At 40.8% G+C, this 25,026-nt stretch overlaps 1 protein-coding gene across 1 annotated transcript; it reads left to right on the top strand.

Moving 5' to 3' along the window:
• The first annotated feature begins 262 nt into the window (after positions 1–262).
• PGK1 (phosphoglycerate kinase 1) lies at positions 263–23,053 on the top strand. The gene is made up of 11 exons (XM_068961948.1): positions 263–411; positions 6,716–6,766; positions 9,335–9,490; positions 9,601–9,745; positions 12,984–13,087; positions 13,732–13,851; positions 19,736–19,850; positions 20,099–20,278; positions 21,457–21,634; positions 21,899–21,997; positions 22,366–23,053. Exons 1-11 carry the CDS (start codon positions 347–349, stop codon positions 22,404–22,406), a joined length of 1,254 nt encoding a protein of 417 aa, XP_068818049.1. The 5' UTR covers positions 263–346; the 3' UTR covers positions 22,407–23,053.
• The last annotated feature ends 1,973 nt before the right edge of the window (positions 23,054–25,026 follow it).

Genomic DNA, 25,026 nt, shown 5'->3' with positions numbered 1-25,026 from the left:
GTTGCCGGCTCGCTACGCGGCACCGCTTCCGGCCTCTCGTCACGAAAGTTTCCAGCCGCTCGCTGCGTGCTGGACGTGACTGGCGGCAGCTGCACGTCCCACAATCGCGCTCGCTGACTGACAGCGCCTCGGTGCAATAGCAGCCAGCTGGCGCCTTCGGGCCGCGTTCTAGAGCGGCCACTGGGCGCCGAGAGCAGGGCGCAGCGGCCGGAAAGGGGCGGGGCGGGAGGAGTGGCGACCGGGCCCGCGAGGTGCTAGGCGTTTTCCACGCGTTCGGACGCTGAGTCGGTCTCATTCTCTGCCGGTGTCTCATCCTCTGGCCTCTCGCAGCAGCTGAATTACCAAGATGTCGCTTTCTAACAAGCTGACTCTGGACAAGCTGGATGTGAAGGGGAAGCGGGTCGTCATGAGGTAATCCTTGGGGTTCTCCCGCAGCCTCTCTGGCCGGGGCCGACTTCTTTCCCTCCTGCCTCAAGTGACCTTTAGCCCTACTCTCGGCCCCTAGGGCTCTCGCCCAGCAGGGGGAGGCTGGCTACCATTGTGGCTGGAGTTTTGCCCGGGTTTAACGGTTTCTGACCTCATTTCCCCAGCCCAGAAACTAAGCCGAATTTGCTCTTTGCAGGGGTGGATCCTCCATGGGAGGGTCAGATTGCGGGGATCCATTTTGCCCTCTTCTTATTTCTGAAGGGCAGTTCCGTCGCCTACAGTTCTCAGTTGGTGAGGTGGGACCTGATGCCTGCAGATCCCTAGGCCTCCAGTGAAGGGACCTTGAAAGGTCCTTTGGATAGTTTTCCTTCCTCCACCACCCTAGACCACCCAGACAAATGAGAAACGACCCACATTTCTAAGGTCCCTGCCCAAAGGGATAGCTTTCCCAGAGGATGTTGATTCCATTGTTCAGGAGTAGAGTCCACTAAAGCGTTGAGGGTAGGAGGGTGAGGTAGGGTGGGGCGCACCGAAGGAGGCCCTGCAGAGCTTATGTAACAGGCCTCTGCCGCCCTGTAGTGTCTTCAGAATACAGGCCTTGGGTTTTGCATCAGGATTGTGACACATACTGGGTAATGGTGGAGCAGGGTGTGGCTGCTCATTCTTGATGTTCTCTAACCTCACTCCCAGAGGTGGCTAGAGAAGCAGGATATTAGACTATTAGAAGTGGGGAAGGCTAGCCACCTGCCTTGGGGTCTCTTACTACAAACATGTGGATCCCTGGCCACATGGCTTCTCCCTTGTTTGCCAAAATTACTAGTATGATGTATGGAGTATTTACATTTCTCCTTTTTGTAACGTGTACATTCGTGTATGGCAGGAGCTAATTGCAGGAATTCAGTTAGGTATGTAACTGACTTGACCTTGATAGGATCCAAGGGTGGTGCTTTTGCCAGCTTAAGGGCTTGACAGCATTGGGTAGTCTTGTCCTTTTAGGGAAGTGGTTGATTGATGGGCAGGCATGTGAATGATGTGATCCTTTCCCAATTTGGGCTGGTTCAAGAGAGGGCAACTTTTCTATATTAACGGATTCAGAAAGCACTGGGGGATCTCCCTTTACTTAAGGCTTAAACTAGGTAGGTGCTGTGAATTGGTGTACTTTGTGGATGCCCTAAAAGTTAATGTAGCTCTCCCCTTCCCTCTAATTTCATTATGGCCACTATTAGTTTACAAGTGGCCTTCTCCGCCCTGCTATGGCAATAATCAGAAGAACCCAATGGCTTATGGCCATGAAAAACACCTGGTGTCCCCTTTTGCTAAATCACCTAGTCCTTTGCAATCTGAACAGAGTAGGAATCACAGCCATCCTAGTATTAGGTGATGGCCCTGTCTGTCCCTCAGATGCTTTTAAGAAAGATGGATAGACCTTATGAAAAACAGGACAAGTGGACAGTGGCGTGCAGCTAGATCTTGGCTGCTAAGTCACTTCAATCGTGTCCGACTCTGCGACCCCATAGACGGCAGCCCACTAGGCTCCCCCGTCCCTGGGATTCTTCAGGCAAGAACACTGGAGTGGGTTGCTATTTCCTTCTCCAATGCATGAAAGTGAAAAGTGAAAGTGAAGTCGCTCAGTCGTATCCGACTCTGTGACCCCATGGACTGCAGCCTACCAGGCTCCTCCATCCATGGGATTTTCCAGGCAAGAGTACTGGAGTGGGGTGCCATTGCCTTCTCCAATATCTTAGAGAACCTTCCTACAATTGCAGTCTGGGGCTTTATCTCCTCTTTTCCCAGGTTTGAGGAATTATCTGAGCTGGCTGAGAGTGAGACTGGAGGAGGTGCTTATCTTTTCTCCCTCTGGACCTAATCTGAAATATGTTTCTGCCTCAGGGCTCAAAGTTTCATTTAACACAGATTAACTGTAAGCCTTGAAATGATTGGCTAGTCCTGTTTTGCTGGTGGAAAATGACCTAATCAAGGTCACTGAATTAGCAAGTTGGTGGCAGAACCAGAACTAGAATCTGGGTCTCCTTGGCTTCCAACCAGATCCTCTAAATTCTTGGATGTAGTGAACAAGGACAGGTTAAAATAGACCTTTTGTCGGCTGAAGGTTGCAGTCAATAGTTTCCTCCTGTAATCTGGATAAATTCTACTTATCTGATTTGAGGACCGGAAGTTGCTTTTTCCCCAGATTATTAATGTAGCTCTTGAACATTGTAGGATTGCTTTTTGCAAGAGTCTAGGTAGCCTTGCATGTCAGCTCAAATTTCTTTTTGTTTTAATGCCTTTATGTAGTGGTTGCTGGCAGTGTTCCGGAAGTGGAGCCTCCAGAGTAGTGGCTGCTTCACTAGCCTCCTTTCTTTGTCTTGCAAAAGGGAGCTGTGATGTTTAGGGCCCCTGCTTTGAACTGCCAAGGGAAATTGACTGATTTGTTGAGGGAACTTCCTGATAGCCAGAAATTTCTGACTAGATAATTACCAGGTTGTACCTCAGTTTTTTAGGATTCCATTTGACTTTATAGACGTTGAGTAAATTTCGTGTTTAATTTTGTTGTGTCATTTCCTTTCTTCATAGGTTGCCAGTCATACTCCTTTGCTGACTGGTGAAGCACTTCCCTTTTGCTTGCTCTCCCTCCTCCATTTTTTAAAAACCTCACAGTTTTTCTCTAACCTGTTGTAACTTGTTAAGCAACAGCTACAAGTTGGTGTAGTGGAAGAAGAAACAGGGAGGAAAAACAGCAGAGAAGAAAAACAGTCTCTGAGAGAGTCAGTTAGTTATTAGTCGCTCAGTCGGGTCCAACTCTTTGTGACCATGTGGTCTCCCACGAGGTTTCTCTGTCCATGAAATTCTCCAGACAGGAATACTGGAGTGGGTTGCCATTTCCTGCTCCTGGGGATCTTCCTGACCCAGGGATTGAACCTGGGTCTCCTGCATTGCAGGCAGATTCTTTACTGTCTGAACCACCAGGGAAGCCCTCTAAGAGAGCCATAATACCCCTATTTCCTGATCAGGGACAGTGAAGTAAGGGTGGGAATGGTTTCTTGGAGAGCTTTTAATGGAACTGGGCCTGGACTTCTGAGATTTCAGGTGATAAAAATTTGATATCCTCATTACAACTAAATTAATATTTTTAAGATTCATTCTGAAATAGTTATATGTTCATAGAACATTGCAAAGATAATATAGAGAGGCCCTGTGTTCACCCAGTTTTCTTCATTGGATACATCTTACATAATTACAGTACAATATCAAGAGTAGGAAGGAAGTTGACATTAGAATAAAGCATATAGTTCTTTGCTGTTTTATAACGTGTAGATTTGTGTAACTCCCACCACTATCCAAGATACAAAACTAATTTTCTTTGAGCAGCACCAAGATCTCCCTATGTGTCATCCTTTAGCATCTTGGCCCCTCTCCCTCCATTCCTAAACTCCTGGTAACTACAAATCTGTCCTGCATTTCTATAATTTTATTTCAATATGTTATATAAGTGGGATCACACATGGCATTTTTTCACCCAGCATAATACCCTTGAGATTTATCCATATTGTTGTATGTATCAGTCGTTCATTCCTTGGATTGCTGAATAGTAGTTTTTGGTATGAGCTTCCTGGGTAGCTGAGCTGGTAAAGAATCCACCTGCAATGCAAGAGACCCCAGGTCGGTTCCTGGGAAGGTCCCCTGGAGAAGGGATAGGCTACCCACTCCAGTATTCTTGGGCTTCCCTGGTAGCTCAGATAGTAAAGAATCTGCCTGCAATGCCAGGGACCTGGGTTCAGTCCCTGGATTGGGACGATCCCCTAGAGGAGGGCATGGCAACCCATTCCAGTGTTCTTGCCTGGAGAATCCCATGGACAGAGGAGCCTGGCAGGCTGCAGTCCAGTGGGTCGCAAAGAGTCGGACATGACTGAAGAGACTTAGCACACATGCTTAACCTTTTGAGGAATTTCCAGACTGTTTTCCAAAGCAGCTGCATCATTTTACATTCCTACGGGCATATGAGTGATCAGTTTCTCTGCATCCTCACTAACGCTTGATGTCATTTTTTATTTCATCCATTATATGAGTGGTGTGTAGTGATATCTGACTTTGTTCCTGAGGCTGAGCTCAGGATTAAGAGAAATAGAAAAGGAAAGGGTGCAGATTTTACACAGGATAAGTGAAATGTGTAGGCCAGAGCAGTTTCTGTGGTGGAGTCCTCAGAGGGGAGATGTTAAAAGCAGAGTTGTTGTTAACAGTCTAGGAGATGATGGGGGAAGGTAATCCACAAGCAATGAGAAGAAAGTATAAGTCCTTTTCTCATCAGTAAGCTATGCCATGGCAGCATGGATAGATGAGATAGATTCTTGAGTGTTTCTAGAGAATTTCTTCTGTGTCATGGCTCTGGGATAGGGAACAGCACTGAAGGGGTGGCTTGTGCTCTGCCACTTGCTGTTAACCCTTTTGAATGTGGCCTTCTTGGAGGCTGCAGAGGGTGGGGGAAAATGATCCATGGTAATGAGATACTCTATCCTCTTTGGAATGCTCAGAGCCTTGCTCAGGATATTTAAAGAAGATGCTTAGAATCAGAATCAAGTAGCTTGAAATTAAGTAGACTGTTTCTTTTTTCAGAGGCCTACTACTTTTATTTTTCAAGATTTTAAATAAAATATTTGAATATAGAATTAATCCTTCAACTCATCTTTGGAAAGGTTATTCTTCAGTGAAGTAGAGTACAGGCCTAGGGGACATAAGGAAATTGGTGGTCTTCTTAGTTGGTTTAGGATTTCGTAATTGTCTGCCAAGCCTCAGCCTAAGAGAGGAAGGACTAGTGATGGAGCTTTATGGTCAGACGCAGCAACAAGTCTTTTTGAATCAGTCATACCTTCACTGTTTTCCTTTGGTGCGTGCTGCTAGCTGTTTTTAGTAATGGTTGATGTGCCTTTTAGATCACAGAATCATGTTTTGGAGAAGTCCTCACATGAATAATAATAGTTAGCACTTTTATGGCACTGTTTATCCGTTACTCTCCTAAGCACTTTGCAGATCGCTAACTCATTTAATTCTCACAATAACTGTGAAGTAGATACTATCATCTTCATTCTGTAGATGAGAAAGAAATCAACTTAAAAAGGATCTTGGCAGGTGAAACCTTACAGATAGCTAGCCACCACACATCATTGCTTTCTAGGGGATTGAGGTTCTAGTCTGTCTGGAAGAAGGGGGAAGGAATGACAAGTTCTTAAAAATGATAAAGCAGCAAGAAGTTGCATAAGAAAGGAAACTGCAGTAAATTGCTATCTTTTCCCCTGCCCTGGCCGTGCCGTGCCCTGTGGCTTTTGGGATCTTAGATCCCCAACCAGGGATTGAACTTGGACCCTTGGCAGTGGAAGCGCTGAGTCTTAACCACTGGACTGCCAGAGAATGCCCTGCCTGTGCTGTCTTGATCACTTCTCTTCTGATTGCCTGTTTGTTAGGTGGGCAGGGTCACATGTTCCATCCTCTCCTCTCAGTTTTTTTTTTAATTAAGTTTTTTTTTTAAAAAAATTGAAGTATAGTTGATTTACAATATTGTGTTAGTTTCAGGTGTACAGCAAAATGTCTTATCAGGCTTTTAGAAAGAAGCTATCTTATGGTTATTGACTGTGTTTTGCTTGAAGGATACTGTGTGAACTTGGTCTTGGACACTGGGTTTCTTTCTGGTCCTGAGGTCCCAGACTTTCTCCAAAAAGAATGATACCCTCTTGGTGTGTTTTATTTTTCCAGTTTTTTTTTCTTTTGAGAAATGTTTGCTTCATTTGGACCCAGAAATAATACCAGGGAAATCAGAATCCAGATGTGTTCTTTATAAACTTACCCTTCAGGCTACCACCATTATTAGATAGTAGCATGCTGGGCCCATATAGAAATCTTTTTAGATGGAACTAGTTTCAGCTTTCCAGGTCTTCAGGGCTTGTTCCTGTGATTTTGTATTTTTTAAAATTTCTCTCTTAAAAAGTGTGAGATACATACCTAAAAGGGCACAAATCAAAAGCTCAAAGAATTATCACAGAAAGAGCACATTTGTCACCAACATCAAGAAATAGAACAATATCAGAACCCCTGAAGCTCCCTCTGGTGTCCTGTCTAAGTCACTACTCCCGCTCTCTTCCGCATGGCTAATCACTATCTTCTAATACTGCTGATTATTTTTAAGGTGACTTTTGAACTTTCACTTATTTAACTGGTTCACTAAAAGTGCCTCTCATAATCTTTGAGGGAATGATAATTTGATCGTGGCTCTGAACTTGATGCTTTGTGTCTTTTTCAGAGTAGACTTCAATGTTCCTATGAAGAACAACCAGATAACAAACAACCAGAGGTAATGTCCCTGCTATACCCTGAGCTCGGTTTAAGATGTACATGGGTCTGAGTATATGTAATGAAATGGTTTTCCATTCTTATTGTAGAATTATGGCACCTTAAGCTGCATGATCTTGGCTTTCAACCAACCCACCATCTGGTTTGCTTTCTTATGACAATTTAGAAATTGAAAAAAATTCATTTTAAGAAGGTGATTTTTTTCCTCCTCTTTTTTTAATTTGAAGAATTTGGAGTTGTACATTTTAAAAGATTATCAAGGTTTAAGGTTACTTAGCTTTCCTGCAAAATGAAGAACTGTGCATGTAGTTTTACAAGCCCCTATTCTAGCTGGCCCCCATAAAATCAGTTTTTGAGAATTCTGATTTAAGGGAAAAGACTTCAGAAGTAATACTTTCAGTCAGTTTAGGCTCTCCACATGTCTTGTTTAGGCTCTCCACATGTCTTGGCTCCTAGATTCAGAAGCAGAAATTTTAAGTGATAATATTGTTCTTGCTTTTGATTAGATTCTAAAAGATTTTTATTTTAAATGAAGGGTTTGAGCTGGAAAGGTATGTTCTAATGATCTAGGCCTGTGCTGTCTAATAAAAATATAATAAAAGCCGCATGTAATTTAAGATTTTCTAGTTGCCCCATTAAAAAGTAAACAAACAGATTAACTTAATTTTAACATATTTAATCCAGTAAGTCCCAAATAATCATTTTAATATATAATTAATTAAAAATTAATGAAAGGAACATTTAACTTTTTTGGTATTAAGTATTTGAGATCCAATATGTATTTTACTCTTAGACAACATACCAATCTGGGTAACCACATATCCAGTATTCAGGAGGTCCCGGTGGCTAATGGCTACCATGTTGGACAGTGCAGGTATAGACCGAGAACATTTTTAGATATTGGCCCCAGAATAGAGCCTGGCATTCTGTCAAGCACATCCCTCCTGCACCATAGTGGAAGGTATAAGCCATCTCTGACACTTCTTGGCTTTTTTGTTATTTTCTGCAGCATACATAAAAGATTAGAAATATGCCTATCAAGGTATTTTATGAGTAGAAAGCAGAGAAACAAGTCTGAGTAGATCTTCATTTTCAGAAATCCATGGAGTTGATAAATAAAATGAAGCATTAGAAATAATAGAACTTGGCTGTTAAGGGAAAGTGCCAAAGATTAATTTGGTTTCATTGGGCAAATGTACCTGATGAAGGTTTCTTGTTTATTTGGTATAATTGAGTTTTTATATCTGCCAAATAGCATAAGATAGTTAGAAATATAACTTGGCTTTTTATTATTCCATTCTTTGCTGAAATGTCATCTTATTAGAGAGACCTTCCCTGGCTACCCTCTCTAAAATCCCCTCCACCACTATTCTCCAGTCGTTCTTGTCACTGTACCTTGCTTTATTTTCTCCATAGTTCTTATCACTTCTGTGAGAGCAGAAATTATTTTATTTACTGTTGTAGTCTCAGAATCTGATATAGTAGCTGCTACAAAAAAGTAGCATTCAATAAATATTTGTTGAATAAATAAATATTTTCTTTGTTATCAGGTTTAATTTCTTAAATACTGCCAAGAATGGAAAGTTAGTATTGGGTTTGTAACAAAAATTGAAGTGTTTAAAAAAGTTAAATAAAATTTTGATTAAACTGTAATTTAGTAAACAATGCATTATGTAAACCACATTTATATAATTTATTTATTTTCTCCTACATAAAAAGTGACTTAGGATTTTGTAATGGGTACTGAAAAGGTACGTTTTTTCAGTTTTCCCAAAATTTCTTTTAATGGTTTCAAGATTTGAGAATTTTATATTTCTTCCAAGGTCAAACACTTAGGATGTTTCAGGGGTCCCTAAAAGCACCCACATGTTTGATTCACTAGGATTCACTGCTAAAGTTTATTCAAGTGAAAGGATGCATGACAGGATCAGCAAGCGGAAGAGACACAGGCAGAATCTGGAGAAATCCATGCTTAGGTTTCCATGTTTTCTCCCTCTCATGACACTAAGTGTGCTCCTTTCTCCAGCAGTGACAATGCAGTAATTGTGTGTGATATCTTTGCCCAGAAAAGCCCTTCAGAGACTCAACTCCCAAGATTTTTACTGGGAGTTGATCACATAGGTACCCTCTGCCCAGCAGCTACCAAAATTCTTTACTCCTAGAGGGAAGCAGGTGTTGAATATAAACCTATTTGTATAGATGATCTAGGAACTGTGAACAGCCTTTGTCAGAACTGAAGGACCAGCTCAAAAGCCAAGTTCCCAGACACCATCCAAGGGCCAACCTTGCAAGCAGATCCTTCTGAAGACAGCAGTTTCAGTCCTGCTATATTAATTTTTTTCTGCACAAGGTGCAAAACATGATGAGATTGTATAACCCTAGATAGAGGGTTGACATCCTATTAATTTCTTCCCTTACATATGAACCTGAGGACCATCACTGAGTTGCTGACAGATTTGAAGGAATTTGGAGAAGAAAGGCTTTATATTTTATGAGGCCATGAATAAAATAGTTCTCACTAATTCTTAGGAGTAGCCTTGTTCTACTTGCTGTCTCTTCTTGGTTGCAGGATCAAGGCTGCTGTTCCAAGCATCAAATACTGCTTGGACAGTGGAGCCAAGTCAGTTGTTCTTATGAGCCACCTGGGCCGGCCTGATGGTGTCCCCATGCCTGATAAGTACTCCTTGCAGCCAGTTGCTGTAGAACTCAAATCTCTGCTGGGCAAGTATGTTTCAGGCTCTTGTCAACTCTGTGACAGGAGATGTTGTCAAGTATGTTGTTGCTGATTCTTAACTTTCAGACTGTTCAAGTGTTTCTGTGTCATAATCTCTCCAGGGATGTTTTGTTCTTGAAGGACTGTGTGGGCCCAGAAGTGGAGAAGGCTTGTGCTGACCCAGCTGCTGGGTCTGTCATCCTGCTGGAGAACCTTCGTTTTCATGTGGAGGAAGAAGGGAAGGGAAAAGATGCTTCTGGGAACAAGGTAGGACCTGTGATTTTGACATTAGTAGGGTGAGGAGGGCTGAATATATGAGGCTGTGATTGAAGAATAGAAGAAGCTCATGTTTATTTTGACACCTTTTTATTGAAATACATATAGAAATGCACAGCTTGATGAATTATCACAAAGTAAGCACACCTGTGTAACCACCACCGAGGTCAGAGAATAAGATATTGCCAGCCCTGGAAGCCCTCCTCATCATGCTTAAGTGGTTTTTGAAATAGCTTGGAAAGATGTGAACACCATTTGGGTGTAAGAGTATTTGGTGAACATGCTGCTTCTAATTGTCCCTTTGTTACACACCTGGCCTTTGATATATGAAGATGTATTTTTCTAATAGTATATGATAATATCCTATCAGAGTGTAGGCTGTCGTTCCCAAGTGCTGAGAGCAGACATTCACAGGTGATTGTGGGTAGTGAGTATCCATGATATACCAGGTGTTCCTCCAGCAGAGCCATTTCTAGATTTTTTTTTGTCAAGGCTAGAACAGTTTTTATAAGCAGCAGGCCCTAGTGTATTATGGAAGAATAATCTGTATTCTTTTTAGAAGGGGAATTAACTTAAAGCTTGAGCTTGGTACTTTTAAGACAGTAAATTAAATTTGATATCATTGGGATTTTCTTATAAAAGAATCATGTGACCAGAAAAAGTACTTTTCGTAAGTCAAGTGGAAAGGGACTATTTGGAACATTTGATTGAGTTAGGTAGATGATGGTCATGATATTACCTTGCGTTTAAGGCACTTTTCTTAAGTGTAAAGGATCTTTCTTTGAATTTCTTAAGATAAGGAATGACACGTACCTTCATTTTTTTTTTTTAAACCTAGGTCTCAGAAAGGTAGTTACTTGACTAAAGTTAGAAGTAGTAGTACTGTTGCTGGGCTTGATATATAGCTCAGTCCATCAATAAGCAAACTTTATGTAAAGGGTCAGACAACAAATATTTTAGGCTTTGTGGGTCAGACGGTCAGTCACAACCTTACATGGTCTCTGTTGGAACTGTTCAACTCTGCCATTGTTGTACAAAAGCAGCCATAGGGGAAAAAACCAAAAAAAATTTAAAAGGCAACCATAGATACCTACAAAGTAGATTACCGTGACCTGACAACCAGGATTTAAATATTAAATGATAGAGCTGGCTCTTTTGAGGATGATTTTGAAATTGCCTATTCATAGAAAGGAAGCTGGGCTTCTCACGTGGCTCAGTGGTAAAGAACCCACCTGCCAGTGCAGGAACCTTGGGTTTGATCCCTGTGTGGGGAAGACCCCCTGGAGGAGGGCATGGCAACCTACTCCAGTATTCTTGCCTGGGAAATCCTGTGAACAGAGGTGCCTGGTGGGCTACAGTCCATAGGGTCACAAAGAATTGGATACAACTGGGCATGCATGCTACTGGAGATCAGTGGAGAAATAACTCCAGAAATAACTGCCTTTCTGAGACCTAGGTTTTTTTTTTTTTTTAAATATGAAGGTACCTGTCATTCCTTATCTTAAGAAATAAGAAGGGGATCAGAAATCACCTTTTATACTTTCTACTCTTAATGTCTTTAGTATCTTGGGGAACAAGATGCTCTGAGGCAAGCATCTCAATCTCCTGTTACGCTTCTGACATTTCTTAAGGTCATCAGAGTGCCTGCTTTCAAGCAGTTTCTTTTCTTAGCACTGCAGGCTCAGGTCTTGCCATATCTTGCCTTTGGCATGGTCTTGCTACAGTAGTAGAAGTTAAATGCTGACCTAAAATTTGGTGCCCTTTTAGACTGAAACTCAAGCTGTTCAACTCTTAGGCTTAGAAATGGCAGGAAGCAAGTTGAGGCAAAACATTATATACAGTAAGTGATGAACCAACTGTGCTAGTCTATGTCTTTGTGGGTAGTTTACTTTACATTTAGTGTTCAGTGGCTTTTCATGCTTGAAATTTTTGGAACCAGCCATAAGTTCAAAGTGAATAAAAAACAAAGTGAGGCATGAAATTTTTCCTTTATGCAGGATACCTGCATTATCTTTTAGGAGCATTCTCTTCCTTCTGGTTCCTGGCAGATAAAAAATGAGAAATAGGTTCTGATTATTATTAATTTTTATAATACCTTTTTCATAGATAGCTTTTAATTTGTGTCATTTTCCCATGAACAGTTCTTAAATAGAGAAGTTATCTTCCCTTTTTAATAGATAGGAAAGGATAGAGAAAAACTTGACAAAGGTTACACAGTAAATTAGTGTCAGACGTGGGCCTAGAACCCAGGTCTCCTGCCATTTGGGCAGTGTTTTCATGACTACACATCTTGCAGTCACCGTTGGCAGATAATATTCCATTCTAAAGAGATTATGGGGGCTCTACACTTCAGTTTTAGCATTAGTGCCCCTGTATTCTTTGGGCCCCTAGAGGAAAGTCCATTCTTTGTGACAGCCTCCTTCACTTCAATGTATAGGAGAATGAGAGTGGACAGTGACTAAACATCTGCTTTGACACTTCTCTGCCATAATCCCCCTCATCTGGCTTTCTATGCATCTTTGCTTTGTTTCCTACTGGAGACTCATTGTTTATTCTGCTGTCCTGCTTTCTTTCCCCTATGAAAAGGGTAGTATCCCTGGATAGTGAGCTGACATTCAAAGCCATATGTTTGACATCAACTTTCTATCCCTCTATCTTTTTTGTAGAAGTGTATTGTTTTCTCAGATGCCTAACTTCCAGGGAAAGCTATATGAATTACCTCCTTTTTCTGAGGTGCTTTTCTGTTGTCAGGTTTCCATTTGCCTTCTCTGTCCCAGCTTGTCCTTGTTGCTTTCATGAGAAATATGTATGAGAGCTTTTTTCCGTTTGCAGAAAGGTCTTGGCAGCTAGCAGCTTGACTCAAGTATAATCCTAAATTTTACAAGGAGAATGTGTTAAAATGAAGCAGTGAGTCAAAGAGAGAGAAGGATAATTTGTATTTTGTCCTAGGAGCTGGAGAGAGACCAGTGGGATGTGATTAGAGGTTAAGCTGTGATTCAGGAATCTTAGGCTTGCAATTTGAGGGAAGGCAAAGGAGAGCAAAAACATACAGAAATGAGCAAAAGGTCTGGAATATTTGGAAGAAAGAACAGATCCTGTTGCTAGTTTTGAAAATTGCTATCCTGCCAACTCAGGGTCTTTAGATATGTTGAAGAGGACTCTTGGTATGAAATGCTTTTACAGTTTCTTTGGAATCATCAATGTCTCCCTGTTTTGTTTTTTTCTTCAGGTTAAAGCTGAGCCAACCAAAATAGAAGCCTTCCGAGCTTCACTTTCTAAGCTAGGGGATGTTTATGTCAATGATGCTTTTGGCACTGCTCACCGAGCCCACAGGTACTAAAAGTTTTTTGTTCATCGTCAAACTGAGAGCGTTATTTCTCTGTTTACTTAAACAGCCAAAGCTCTGGAATGGTTTTGGAAATTTCTGTGTTGTATTGTGATCTTTTTGGATTCTATCTCTAATTGGAGCTACAAATAAAACTGTGGTTCTTGTTGGGTATCCCTGATCTAAAGATGAAATAAAAGTAAAAAATGTTTAGGATTGTGGAACATTTTGTCGAGCTTTAGGAAGATGTTGTTCTGTCTTACTTCGGATATTTCATGGAGAGCTCTCTCCCTTTGTGATTGCTGTGGGAGCAGAGTCTTAGGCTATCAGTAGGAAGCAAACTGAGGAATCCTTCCCTGTTGTCATCGCCCAGCTGATAATTTATTGTGGTTAAACCCTTGGCCTGAAGACTATTAATTGGGTATCTTAAATTCTACTTGAGGTAATTGCTTTTCACTTGTTCTCCTTTATCCTGCATTATTAGCCAGAAACCTTATCTTGTACTTAGGTGTTTTGTTGTAGTTTGGGGATGAAAACCATGGTGTCCTGGAGTCTCAAAAGTGAAAGTATTTTAGTGATAAGGAGAAGGCCTCTAGAATTGGGAGAATTGCTAAGGATTGACTAAAATTTGAATGTCTCTGTTCCTTTCTAGCTCCATGGTAGGAGTAAATCTGCCAAAGAAGGCTGGAGGTTTTTTGATGAAGAAGGAGCTGAACTACTTTGCCAAGGCCTTGGAGAGCCCCGAGCGACCCTTCCTGGCCATCCTGGGCGGGTACAGAGAACTCTTCAAGATCATGCTTTAAGTAGTGTTTTATACCTGGTTCAGTTCAGTTCAGTTTAGTTACTCAGTTTTGTTCGACTCTTTGCAACCCCATGGAATGCAGCACGCCAGACCTCCCTGTCCATCATCAACTCCCGGAGTATACCCAAACTCATGTCCATTGAGTCGGTGATGAAACCAACCATCTCATCCTCTGTCGCCCCCTTCTCCACCTGCCCTCAGTCTTTCCCAGCATCAGGGTCTTTTCAAATGAGTCAGCTTTTTGCATCAGGTGGCCAAAGTATTGGAGTTTCAGCTTCAATATCAGTCCTTCCAATGAACACCCAGGACTGATCTCCCTTAGGATGGACTGGTTGGATCTCCTCACATTCCAAGGGACTCTCAGGAGTCTTCTCCAACATCACAGTTCAAAAGCATCAATTCTTCAGTGCTCAGCTTTCTTTACAGTCCAACACTCAAAACCATACATGACTACTGGAAAGACCATAGCCTCGATTAGACAGAGCTTTGTTGGTAGAGTAACGTCTCAGTATTTAAATATGGTATGTAGGTTGGTCATAACTTGCCTTCCAAGGAGCAAGTGTCTTTTAATTTCATGGCTGCAGTCACCATCTGCAGTGATTTTGGGGCCCCCCCAAAATAAAGTTAGCCATTGTTTCCACTGTTTCCCCATCTATTTGCTCTGAAGTGATGGGACCGGATGCCATGATCTTCGTTTTCTGAATGTTGAGCTTTAAGCCAACTTTTTCACTCTCCTCTTTCACTTTCCTCAAGAGGCTTTTTAGTTCCTCTTCACTTTGTGCCATAAGGGTGGTGTCATCTGCATATCTGATGTTATTGATGTTTCTCCCAGCAATCTTGATTCCAGCTTGTGCTTCCTCCAGCCCAGCATTTCTCATGATGTACTCTGCATATAGGTTAAATAACCAGAGTGACAGTATATAGCCTTGACATATCCCTTTTCCTATTTGGAACCAGTCTGTTGTTCCATGTCCAGTTCTAACTGTTGCTTCCTGACCTGCATATAGGTTTCTCAAGAGGCAGGTCAGGTGGTCTGGTATTCCCATCTCTCTCAGAATTTCCCACAGTTTATTCGGATCCACACAGTCAAAGGCTTTGGCATAGTCAATAAAGTAGAAATAGATGTTTTTCTGGAACTCTCTTGCTTTTTCAGTGATCCGGCGGATGTTGGCGATTTGATCTCTGGTTCCTCTGCCTTTTCTAAAACCAGCTTGAACATCTGGAAGTTCATGGTTCATGTACTGTTGAAGCCTGGCTTGGAGAATTTTGAACATTACTTTGCTAGTGTGTGAGATGAGTGCATTGTGTGGTAGTTTGAGCATTCTTTGGCATTGCCCTTCTTTGGGATTGGAATGAAAACTGACCTTTTCCAGTCCTGTGGCCACTGCTGAGTTTTCTAAATTTGCTGGCATATTGAGTGCAGCACTTTCAAGCATCATCTTTTAGGATTTGAAATAGCTCAGCTGGAATTCCATCACTTCCACTAGCTTTGCTTGTAGTGATGCTTCCTAAGCCCTACTTGACTTCATATTCCAGGATGTCTAGCTCTAGGTGAGTGATCACACCATTGTGATTATCTGGGTTGTGAAGATCTTTTTCGTATAGTTCTTCTGTGTATTCTTGCTACCTCTTCTTAATATCTTCTGCTTCTGTTAGGTCCCTACCATTTCTGTCCTTTATTGAGCCCATCTTTGCATGAAATGTTCCCTTTGTGGCTCTAATTTTCTTGAGGAGATCTCTAGTCTTTCCCATTCTGTTCTTTTCCTCTATTTCTTTGCACTGATCCCTGAGGAAGGCTTTCTTATCTCTCCTTGCTATTCTTTGGAACTCTGCATTCAGATGCTTATATCTTTCCTTTTCTCCTTTGCTTTTCACTTCTCTTCTTTTCACAGCTATTTGTAAGGCCTCCCCAGACAGCCATTTTACTTTTTTGCATTTCTTTTTCTTGGGAATGGTCTTGCTCTCTGTCTCCTGAACAATGACATGAACCTCCGTCCATAGTTCATCAGGCACTCTGTCTATCAGATCTAGTCCCTTAAATCTATTTCTCAGTTCCACTGTTTAATCATAAGGGATTTGATTTAGGTCATACCAGAATGGTCTAGTGGTTTTCCCCACTTTCTTCAATATCTGAGCCTACCTGCTAGTAAGGCCATAACTTGGGCTTCCTTGATGGCTCAGTGGTAAAGAATCTGCCTGCAATGCAGGAGCTTCAGGAAATGTGGGTTCAATCCCTGGGTGAAGAAGATCCCCTGGTGAACAGAATGGCTTAACCACTCCAGTATTCTTTCTTGGGAAATCCCATGGACAGAGGAGCCTGGTGGGCTACAGTCCATAGGGTCACAAAGTGTCAGACACAACTGAAGTGACTGAGCACAAGCATGAGGCCATAAATTGGGTGGTTTATTGTCATTAGCACAATCAAACTGGGTGACTGAGGAAAATTTAATAAAGGGAGTATCTGCAAAGGTGTGGTTGGGGTTTAGGGAAACACAAAACGGATAGTGCAGTCATCTGAGGAAACCATCATCACCATCCTTAGACCTGAAGGGCAAAAGGGAAGTGATGGTTACCAGAATCCAGAGAGGGTAGTTGTGTGGAGATGGACCTCTGATAAGAACTGTATAGCCTTTGGTCAAAGGATGGAGGATAGTCATCTAGCAGGGAAAGAGCCAGGGAAATAGATACTCTGATCTCATTTTAATGTCCTATTGACATATCCCCTCTTACCCACAATGGGCTGTAACCCAGCTGGACGTCAGAGGGCAAAGGACCTCCTTGATGCAGTCTATGCAGGTCAGCCTCCTGGGACAGAGAACAGGGCCAGAAAGGATAGAAAATGGTTCTGGGGGGAAGAATTGGAAAGATCCACTATTGCCCACTATTGCTCATCTAACAATTTTTTTGAAGCACTTGAGCCTTTCAGATATGAAAACCTCCTTATATGTGTTGAATATATTATTTGGAACTCATTTTTTCAGATCCCATACCTTTTTATATTTTTTCCTATGGGGAAAAGTACTCTGAATAGTGATATGCTACTGGCTTAGTTAAAAGTAGAAATTTCAGAAGTGTAGGTCAAGAGACTAGGAGGATACATTTTAGGTGATAAAGTAGGGACAGAGACCTGGGACTTCTTGGATAAGATCTTGTCACTTGGCATGACTATCTAGATAGCAGCCTCTTTATGGCTAGGTGCTCCTGACCCTTTTATGAGCAGGGTATTTTTTTCCCATGGGACTGAACACACTCAGCATTTCCCTATGAAAGCTGACTCTGGAGTTGGGTGTCAATTTCAGGTAGCATAGTTGCTCTCTAGGCTTCATGAGCCCAGTTTGAGGGTCCTAAAAATAGTTAAGGTAGGTACTTGTATCTGTGTCCTGGAAGCATTGTCACTCTTGTGCACTGGATTATAAAGGTCAGCCTCTGATCTTTGCTTCTCTGGAGACTAGGACTTGAGTTTTGTTCTCAGTCCTTCCCTAGACCTGGAATATGGGAGTGAGTGCTACCTAGTGCTTATGATTAGGCTTTGGACTCTGCCTAAAATTGCTATTTGGGGGAAGTTTACACAGAGGGGTTTTTTTGGCCACCTTTCTTGCAATGTAGTGTCCCTGAGAACATTAACAATATAGGGGAAGAATTTACATTTCATTAAAAAAATTATTCTGTTGGGAATTCCCTGGTGGTCCAGTGGTTAGGACTCCTCGCTTTCACTGCCCAGATTCTACCCCTGGTAAGGGAACTAAGATTCCACAAGCCATGCAGTGTGGCCAAAAAAAGAAAAAAACCCAAAACATTGTTGTAGAAACATTCAAACATTATAGAAGTTGAAAGAATAGTATAATAAACTCACAGGTACCTATTACCCTGTTCTAATAATTACTGGCATTTTTGCCAATCCAGTTTCATCGGTCCTCTAATCCTTTTTTTGTCAGCAGTATTTGAAAGCAAGCCTTAGATATCATATAATTTCATTTCTGATACTTCTGTATACATCTCTTAACTTGAGATTTCTTTTAAATAACCACCTGTTACACCTAACAAAATTTAATAATCTTATTATTAATACTGTCATCTAATACCCAGTCTGTATTCAAAAATTCTCCATCATTTCAGAAATGCCTTTTATAGTCAGTTTGTTTGAATAAGGATCCAGATGAAGTCTATGCATTTTTATTAGGTATATTTTATTTTATAATAGTTCCCTTATTATTTTCATTCTATTGATTTGTTGAAGAAACAGGGTATTTGATGTATAGAACATCCCATGTTCTTTAGATGTTGAATCTCTTCATTCTTTCTCTTTCCCTCTCACTCTCTGTGTGTGTATGTGTATGTTTTTGTATGAAGCAGTTAATCCATTTTTACCCTTGGTGGTGATCAGTCTTTACAAGTCAGAGATCAGTAGTCTCTTGCTAACCATTCTCCCACATCACTATTGTTTTGAACCTACATTTCACAAATCCTAGCATAAGGCCTCTTACAGAGTAGATATCATCTTGTTTATTGAATGAAGAGGCAAATAAGTCCAACGTGATTTGCTTATTTAAGTGGGATTTAGATATATAGGAATATTTGTGGAAGGCAAGCCATTACTTATGTGAAGGATTTTAAAGGTGCTTCAAGTGAGTTTGTTATTCTTCTGTTTAGATATGTATATTTCTCACAGGGAGGTGAAAGGTATATCTGTGTTTATTATCTTATTTCCCTTTTGTAGAATATAAGCTCCAAGGGGGTGGGGATCTTTGCTTTTGCCCAGTGATGTTTATGTTTCTTAAAGACCTAGAACAGTGCTTGGCACAGAGTAAGTATTCAGTGTTTTTTAAGATTTTTTTTGATGTGGACCATTTTCAAAGTCTTTATTGAATTTATTACACCATTACTTCTGTTTTACATTCTGTTTTTTTGGTAATGAGGCATGTGGGATATTAGATCTCTGACCAGGGATCAAACCCACACCCCCTGCATTGGAAGGCAAAGTCTTAGGCACTGGACTACCAGGGAAGTCCCACAACCAATATGTTGAATCAAGTGGTCCAATAGAATAATGAATGCCATAAAGCAAATGTTCCAGCAACTAAACATGGACCTAAGAGTGTGAATATCTTGTCTATTTTTGCTCAGTGTATATTTGTTTGGTATGTAATTTGATACCTGCTTTAGGGTTAGGACAGTTCTCAGTGAGCTTAGGGATCCCACAATTAGCAGCCTTTCTCAAGTATAATTACTAATCTTGACCTTTGATTTGGGGGCATAAGAGGGACAAAACAGATCTGTTTGGAACTTGTGATTTCTTTAGATGATTGCAAGTCTTCTAAGCCCTTCCTGGCCAAAAGCCACACCTTAAAAAGATTTCTTAGTAATGGATTGGCTTTTTGGTGTTGGAGAAACATAGGGCAAAGCTAGCCAGTACTTTTTAAAAATATTTTTTTTAAAAAATTGGAGGATAATTGCATAACAGTGTTGGTTTCTGTTGTGCAACAACATGAATCAGCTATTGCTGCTGCTAAGTGGCTTCAGTCGTGTCCGACTCTGCAACCCCATAGATGGCAGCCAACCAGGCTCCTCTGTCCCTGGGATTCTCCAGGCAAGAATGTTGGAGTGTGTTGCCATTTCCTTCTCCTGAATCAGCTATAAGTATACATATATCCCCTCCCTCTTGAGACTTCCTCCCACCACCCCCCCATCCTACGCCTATAGGTCTTCACAGAGCACCAGGCTGAGAGCCAGTACTTTTGTCACTTTGTGGGACATTTCTCTGTTCCTGTCCCTTGATATAAAACCTCAGGCTTTGTGTAATACCAGTTCTTTAGTCCTTTGTTCTTTTGGTGATGATTCTTGCTTTCCCTTCCAGAGCTAAAGTTGCGGACAAGATCCAGCTGATCAGTAATATGCTAGACAAAGTCAATGAAATGATCATTGGTGGTGGAATGGCCTTTACCTTCCTTAAGGTGCTCAACAACATGGAGGTAGGAAACCGATGCCAAGTAGATGTGAAATAGCTCTCCATGAGAAATAGGTTATGTAAATTTAAAAAGGAAATTAGCTTATGGCATGAGCCCTAAAAACTCCCATTTTTATTTATTTTGCAAGTTGTTTTTCTTTTGTCTTAGAATTATTCCTTTATATTGTGCTGTATTTCATACTGTCTGCTTTGTGAGGTAACCACATTCTTAGTATATAGGCTGATCTTCATCATCTTGACTTCCCTATATAGATTGGCACTTCTCTGTTTGATGAAGAGGGATCCAAGATTGTCAAAGACCTGATGTCCAAAGCTGACAAGAATGGCGTGAAGATTACTTTGCCTGTTGACTTTGTCACTGCTGATAAGTTTGATGAGAATGCCAAGACTGGCCAAGCCACTGTGGCCTCTGGCATACCTGTTGGCTGGATGGTGAGTCACTTGGGTGGTTGGTAGTATGAGAGAACAAATACATTTTGGTATCATTCATTCAACCAATAAAAAATTAAAGGAAGTGCTCCAAATATGGCAGTGAGCCCTTCTTTCAGGGAGAGTCCATGGGGCAAAAGCAGTGGTATCAGATTGCTGCTAAGACTTTTCATTTGAAAAGTGAGGGCAAAACTGCTTTTTGTTTCTTCATCTATTTAATGTTTATTAAGTACTTAACTGATTGCTGTGAATGATGCTATGTACTTTCATAGTTTGGGCTGTTCTGTTGGATTATGTTGGATTAAATATTATTATTTCTGTCTAGAAACTTGTATAAGAAATTTTTTGTATATGAAAACATTAAGGTAGTACAATTATTATAAGTAGGGAAAATCTATGTATATTCAGGACTTATTTAAATAGCTGATTGTAGTACTCTCCATTTGTTATCGTTCTAATATCTGTAGAAAATTGTTAATGTTGACATACTGCTTTGCTTAGTCATTGTCCTTTTGTTAGGCATGTGGCTTTAAGTGTGCTTCCAAGAACCGCAGCATCATTTTGAAGCTTGTTAAAAACTGAAAATTCCTGCCCCCTCTCCCAACCTGCTGAAGCAGAAACTCTGGGAGTAGGGCCCAGAAATTAGTGCTTTAACAAGCCATCCTGGTGATTCTGATGCACCACAAGGTTTGAGAACCACTGATCTAGTTTAGTGTTTTTCAACCTTGGAATTATTGATATCTCAGGTAGTTTTAGTTATGGAGGGCTGTTGTTGCATTGTAGAATGTTTAAGGACTGTTTGCCCACTAGATACCAAGTAGCAACTCCCTACCACCTCTAAATCATGACAGCCAAAAATGTTGAGATATTACCATATGTTCCCTAGGGAGGGGTGGAATTGACCCTAGTTGAAAACCACTGAACTAGTTAAAATCATAAAATAATGTGGCTAAAAATGTTTTTATCAAATAACTTTTGAGGTTTTCCCTTAGACTTGATCTTCCATAAAGGATATGAACAAGTTTGTAATTTTAAAGAATGAAATAAATCTTGTATCTTTTAGTTCTAGAAGACACTCTGGTATTCAGCCTTGAGTTCTGGTCTTGGTGGAGGTGTGGTATTTGTTCCTCTAAGTAGCTTTTCTTGGTAGCTCATCCTCTCTTTTTAAATCTGCCTCTTAGGGGTTGGACTGTGGTCCTGAGAGCAGTAAGAAGTATGCTGAGGCTGTTGCTCGGGCTAAGCAGATCGTGTGGAATGGACCTGTGGGTGTATTTGAATGGGAAGCTTTTGCTCGAGGAACCAAAGCCCTTATGGATGAGGTGGTGAAAGCCACTTCCAGGGGCTGCATCACCATCATAGGTAAAGGGTACAAAGCTAATGCCATGCGAGCTGGCAGAAGATCAGAGGAAAGTAGAGGAGAGATACTTAACTTTTCCTAGGTTCCTTGGTGCTGGGTGGATCTTGAGAGCTAAGTGGGTATATGATTCATGGAGAAACCTCTAAATGAGATGGAGTTGGGGGGTTATCAGCTTTTGGGCTTGAGAGCACAGTGCCTTATAATTTTGGTGCCAGTCTGTTTTCTCTTCTCTCCTTTCCCCTTTTTATTTGGCTTTCGTTCAACAGGTGGTGGAGACACTGCTACTTGCTGTGCCAAATGGAACACGGAGGATAAAGTCAGTCATGTGAGCACTGGGGGTGGTGCCAGTTTAGAGCTCCTGGAAGGTGAGGATCTTTAATGTTTTTGGCTTATTTGGAGGAATGACAGGGTTTATGCAGTAAGAGTTAAGTAGAATGGAGTGGAGACAGTAGGTGGTAGTGTTGTCATTAGAAGTCATGGGCAGTACAAATGGAGGAACGTCCAGTAAAGCTCCTGGGTTCCATTTGATGTGGGGAGGGCCAGATGGGAAGACCTTTATTCTCAAAGAGGTTGCACACTAGTATACCTGGGGCCCAGAATGTAGAAGTTACTCAACTCCTGGCCATATATCCTAGAGAAGAACTGCTATGTTATTAGGAAGATGGGAGGGAACAGATCTGGCTTAGTGGATCTTATAGTAATGCTGACCGTGTGTGTGTTCTCTCAAAAACAGGTAAAGTCCTTCCTGGAGTGGATGCTCTCAGCAGTGTTTAGTACTTTTCTGCCTTTTGGTTCCTGTGCATAGCCCCTAAGTCAACATAGCACTGTCTGCATCTCTGCTTGGCATTAGCTAATGTCTTCCCCTTTGTCAAGAATCAGCTAGTAGCCAAGGGATGTAGCGCCAGGAACCCTCAAACAGTTGCAGAACATCTCAGCTCACCTTTGCTGTACCTGGAAATTGCCTACATTCTTCAAGATCCCATTTGAATTTCTTAGAGACTAAACCGTTATGCATTCTTGAGTACATATATTTATATTACGCCTGTTAAAACAAAGTGGGCTGTGTTAGCTTAGTTCTCTTTCTGAAGTAGCTTATTCTGATTCGCTTTGTCATTGTTTCACCACTCAGCATGGAAACAAGATGAAATTCCAATTACTGGTACGGAGGGAGATGAAGTTGGTGATATATTAAATAAATAAAAAGATCCATTGAAACTGGATTTTTTTTCCTGTCCTATTTTGTTATTTAGGATGAGAATAGCATCTTGAGGAAGGGATCAGGTCATCATGTCCATGTTTCTAAGTAACATGCTTAAGCTGTTAACATCTCGATTTCCTAAACAAGGTATCTGTTAATTTCATACATGGGGAGATTTAGCACCCTTATAGCCTTTGTTCCATATATACTTCCCCTATTTGATTCTCCCAGTATAGTTTTGTCATAATTTGAGATTTAATTAATAGAGCCTACAGTGTGATTATAACTACAATTCACAGCTGAACTATGCCATGATTATTTTTCCTTATAAAGCTTTTTCTTTGGAGTTAAAAAATAGTTTTAAAAATTGGTGTCTTTTTTTCTGTGTATCTATCACTGATTCATTCCCAACATACTCAAACATACCAGTTGGTTCTTTTTTTCTTTTGGCCGCACTGTGTGGCATGTGGAACTTCCTAAGCAGGGATCAAACCTGGGCCCCCTGCAGCCAGAAAAGTTCCAGTTGGTTCATTTTTATTAGAGATGTCCCTTCTGGAGTCCTTTGTGTTCCTGTTCCAGTTTGTCCTGGATGCCCCCTAGATTGACTGTATAGCTGTTGCCCTGGGGTTTCTTCTTTTCAGAGGAAATCTCTCTGGGGTAACTATTGGGGATTCCTTTAAACTCCTGTGTTGGGCCTTCCCTTTCCTGGATCTCTTCCTCTCCCCACCCTTTCTTCTTTTACTCTTCCTTTTGTGAAACACAAGACACCACTAGCTTTATGAGAAATTGAGTGCCTAGGAGGTAAAATTTTTATATTTCTGAAGATATCTTTATCTAACTCTTATATTTGCCTATTTGGTTATATGTAGAATTTCAGCCTACACAGCAGTTTCTCAGAATTAGAGGCTTTGATTCATTGTCATTGCTGAAAATCTAATGACACTGTATGAAAAGATCAAAGTAATTCCAATGACATGATTCTTTTACTGTCCTTGTAATTGTCCCTCCTTTCTTGTTCCTGTCATTTTAATGGAATTTCAGGAATTAGCAGAGGTAAACATGTATTTTCAACAGGTCGTGTTTAACCAGAATTTTTCTACTGGGTGTTTTACATAGTAGAGTATATATTTCACCTTTATGGATAAAGAGATAGTTAAAATATTGGCCACAATCACAGAGCCAGTAAGTAACAGTAGGGATTAAAATCCAGGTTTGTCTGACTCCAAAGGCTGGTGATTTTTCATTGTGCCTCTCTGAGATGATTACTGTAGACTATTTTATTAATATTAATAAATATTATTTATTCTACCTTTCGCTTAACTCTGGAGAAAACAGCAAAAGAACATTTTGGTGGCTGCTTTTAAACAAATTTTGAAGGCTTGAATTTTCTTCTAAAAGCTCATTTGTATTTTAATACTGTTCTCATAGCTGTAGTTAATCTTAAAAAACACCATGTTTCTATATACCTCTAATAGTATGCTATAACCTTATTTGAAAAGCAGGAATTCTAGTACAATCTTTTTGTTGGTGAGGCCTAGTGATACTACCCATTGATCCAGTGAATTAATGTCATAGCAGGGCCAGAACTTCAGCCTACTGATGACTTTTTTCCCCTACTGATTACCTTTCCCCCAACATTTTATTTCAGATGTACAGAGGAACTGAAAGAATTGTAAATGCCCATAAACCTAAGACTCTACAACTGCCAATTCATCCATCCATCAACCCAATTGTATGAGTACTTTCTACTAGACTCTGTATCCAGGATCTTTCCCCATTTATTTCAGTCATTAATCCAGAAAATGAATGGGGAAATGCCAACAGCCAAATATTTCAGTACCTGCTATATGCTTAGGACATAATGGAGGCAATATAACACTTATGTCCTAAAGGAATTTACAACTGAGTTAAGGAAGGCAGTACATAACAACTTATGAGTACATAAGGTGGAATTGAACAAAGATGTGCTTCCTGGTTTAATATAGAGTTAGGAATTATTGATAAAATCACTGCAAAGGTTTAGGCTTAAGTGTAGCAAATTCACTTTTAACGTCCAGAAAACATGTAGGGTGGTATATAGAAAAAAAAAATTATGTCATAAATGAGTTCAGTCTTAGTTCAGTGTTTCCAGCTTCCCTTATTTTCCATTTTATGTGTAAAACTTCCTTCTAGTACATGATACGAAAGTCAAAAAGG

The sequence above is a fragment of the Capricornis sumatraensis genome, chromosome X, assembly GCF_032405125.1.
Source record: "Capricornis sumatraensis isolate serow.1 chromosome X, serow.2, whole genome shotgun sequence".
Lineage (NCBI taxonomy): Eukaryota > Metazoa > Chordata > Mammalia > Artiodactyla > Bovidae > Capricornis > Capricornis sumatraensis.
This window is presented reverse-complemented; position numbering and strand designations above follow the sequence as displayed.

What these genes read in the sequence shown, in the direction of transcription:
- PGK1 (XM_068961948.1), top strand. Translation starts at nt 347, where the DNA reads ATGTCGCTTTCTAACAAGCTGACTCTGGACAAGCTGGATGTGAAGGGG. An exon ending in CAGATAACAAACAACCAGAG is followed by an intron (nt 6,767 to 9,334) that starts GTAATGTCCCTG and finishes TCTTGGTTGCAG; the next exon opens with GATCAAGGCTGCTGTTCCAA. An exon ending in AGGTGCTCAACAACATGGAG is followed by an intron (nt 19,851 to 20,098) that starts GTAGGAAACCGA and finishes TTCCCTATATAG; the next exon opens with ATTGGCACTTCTCTGTTTGA.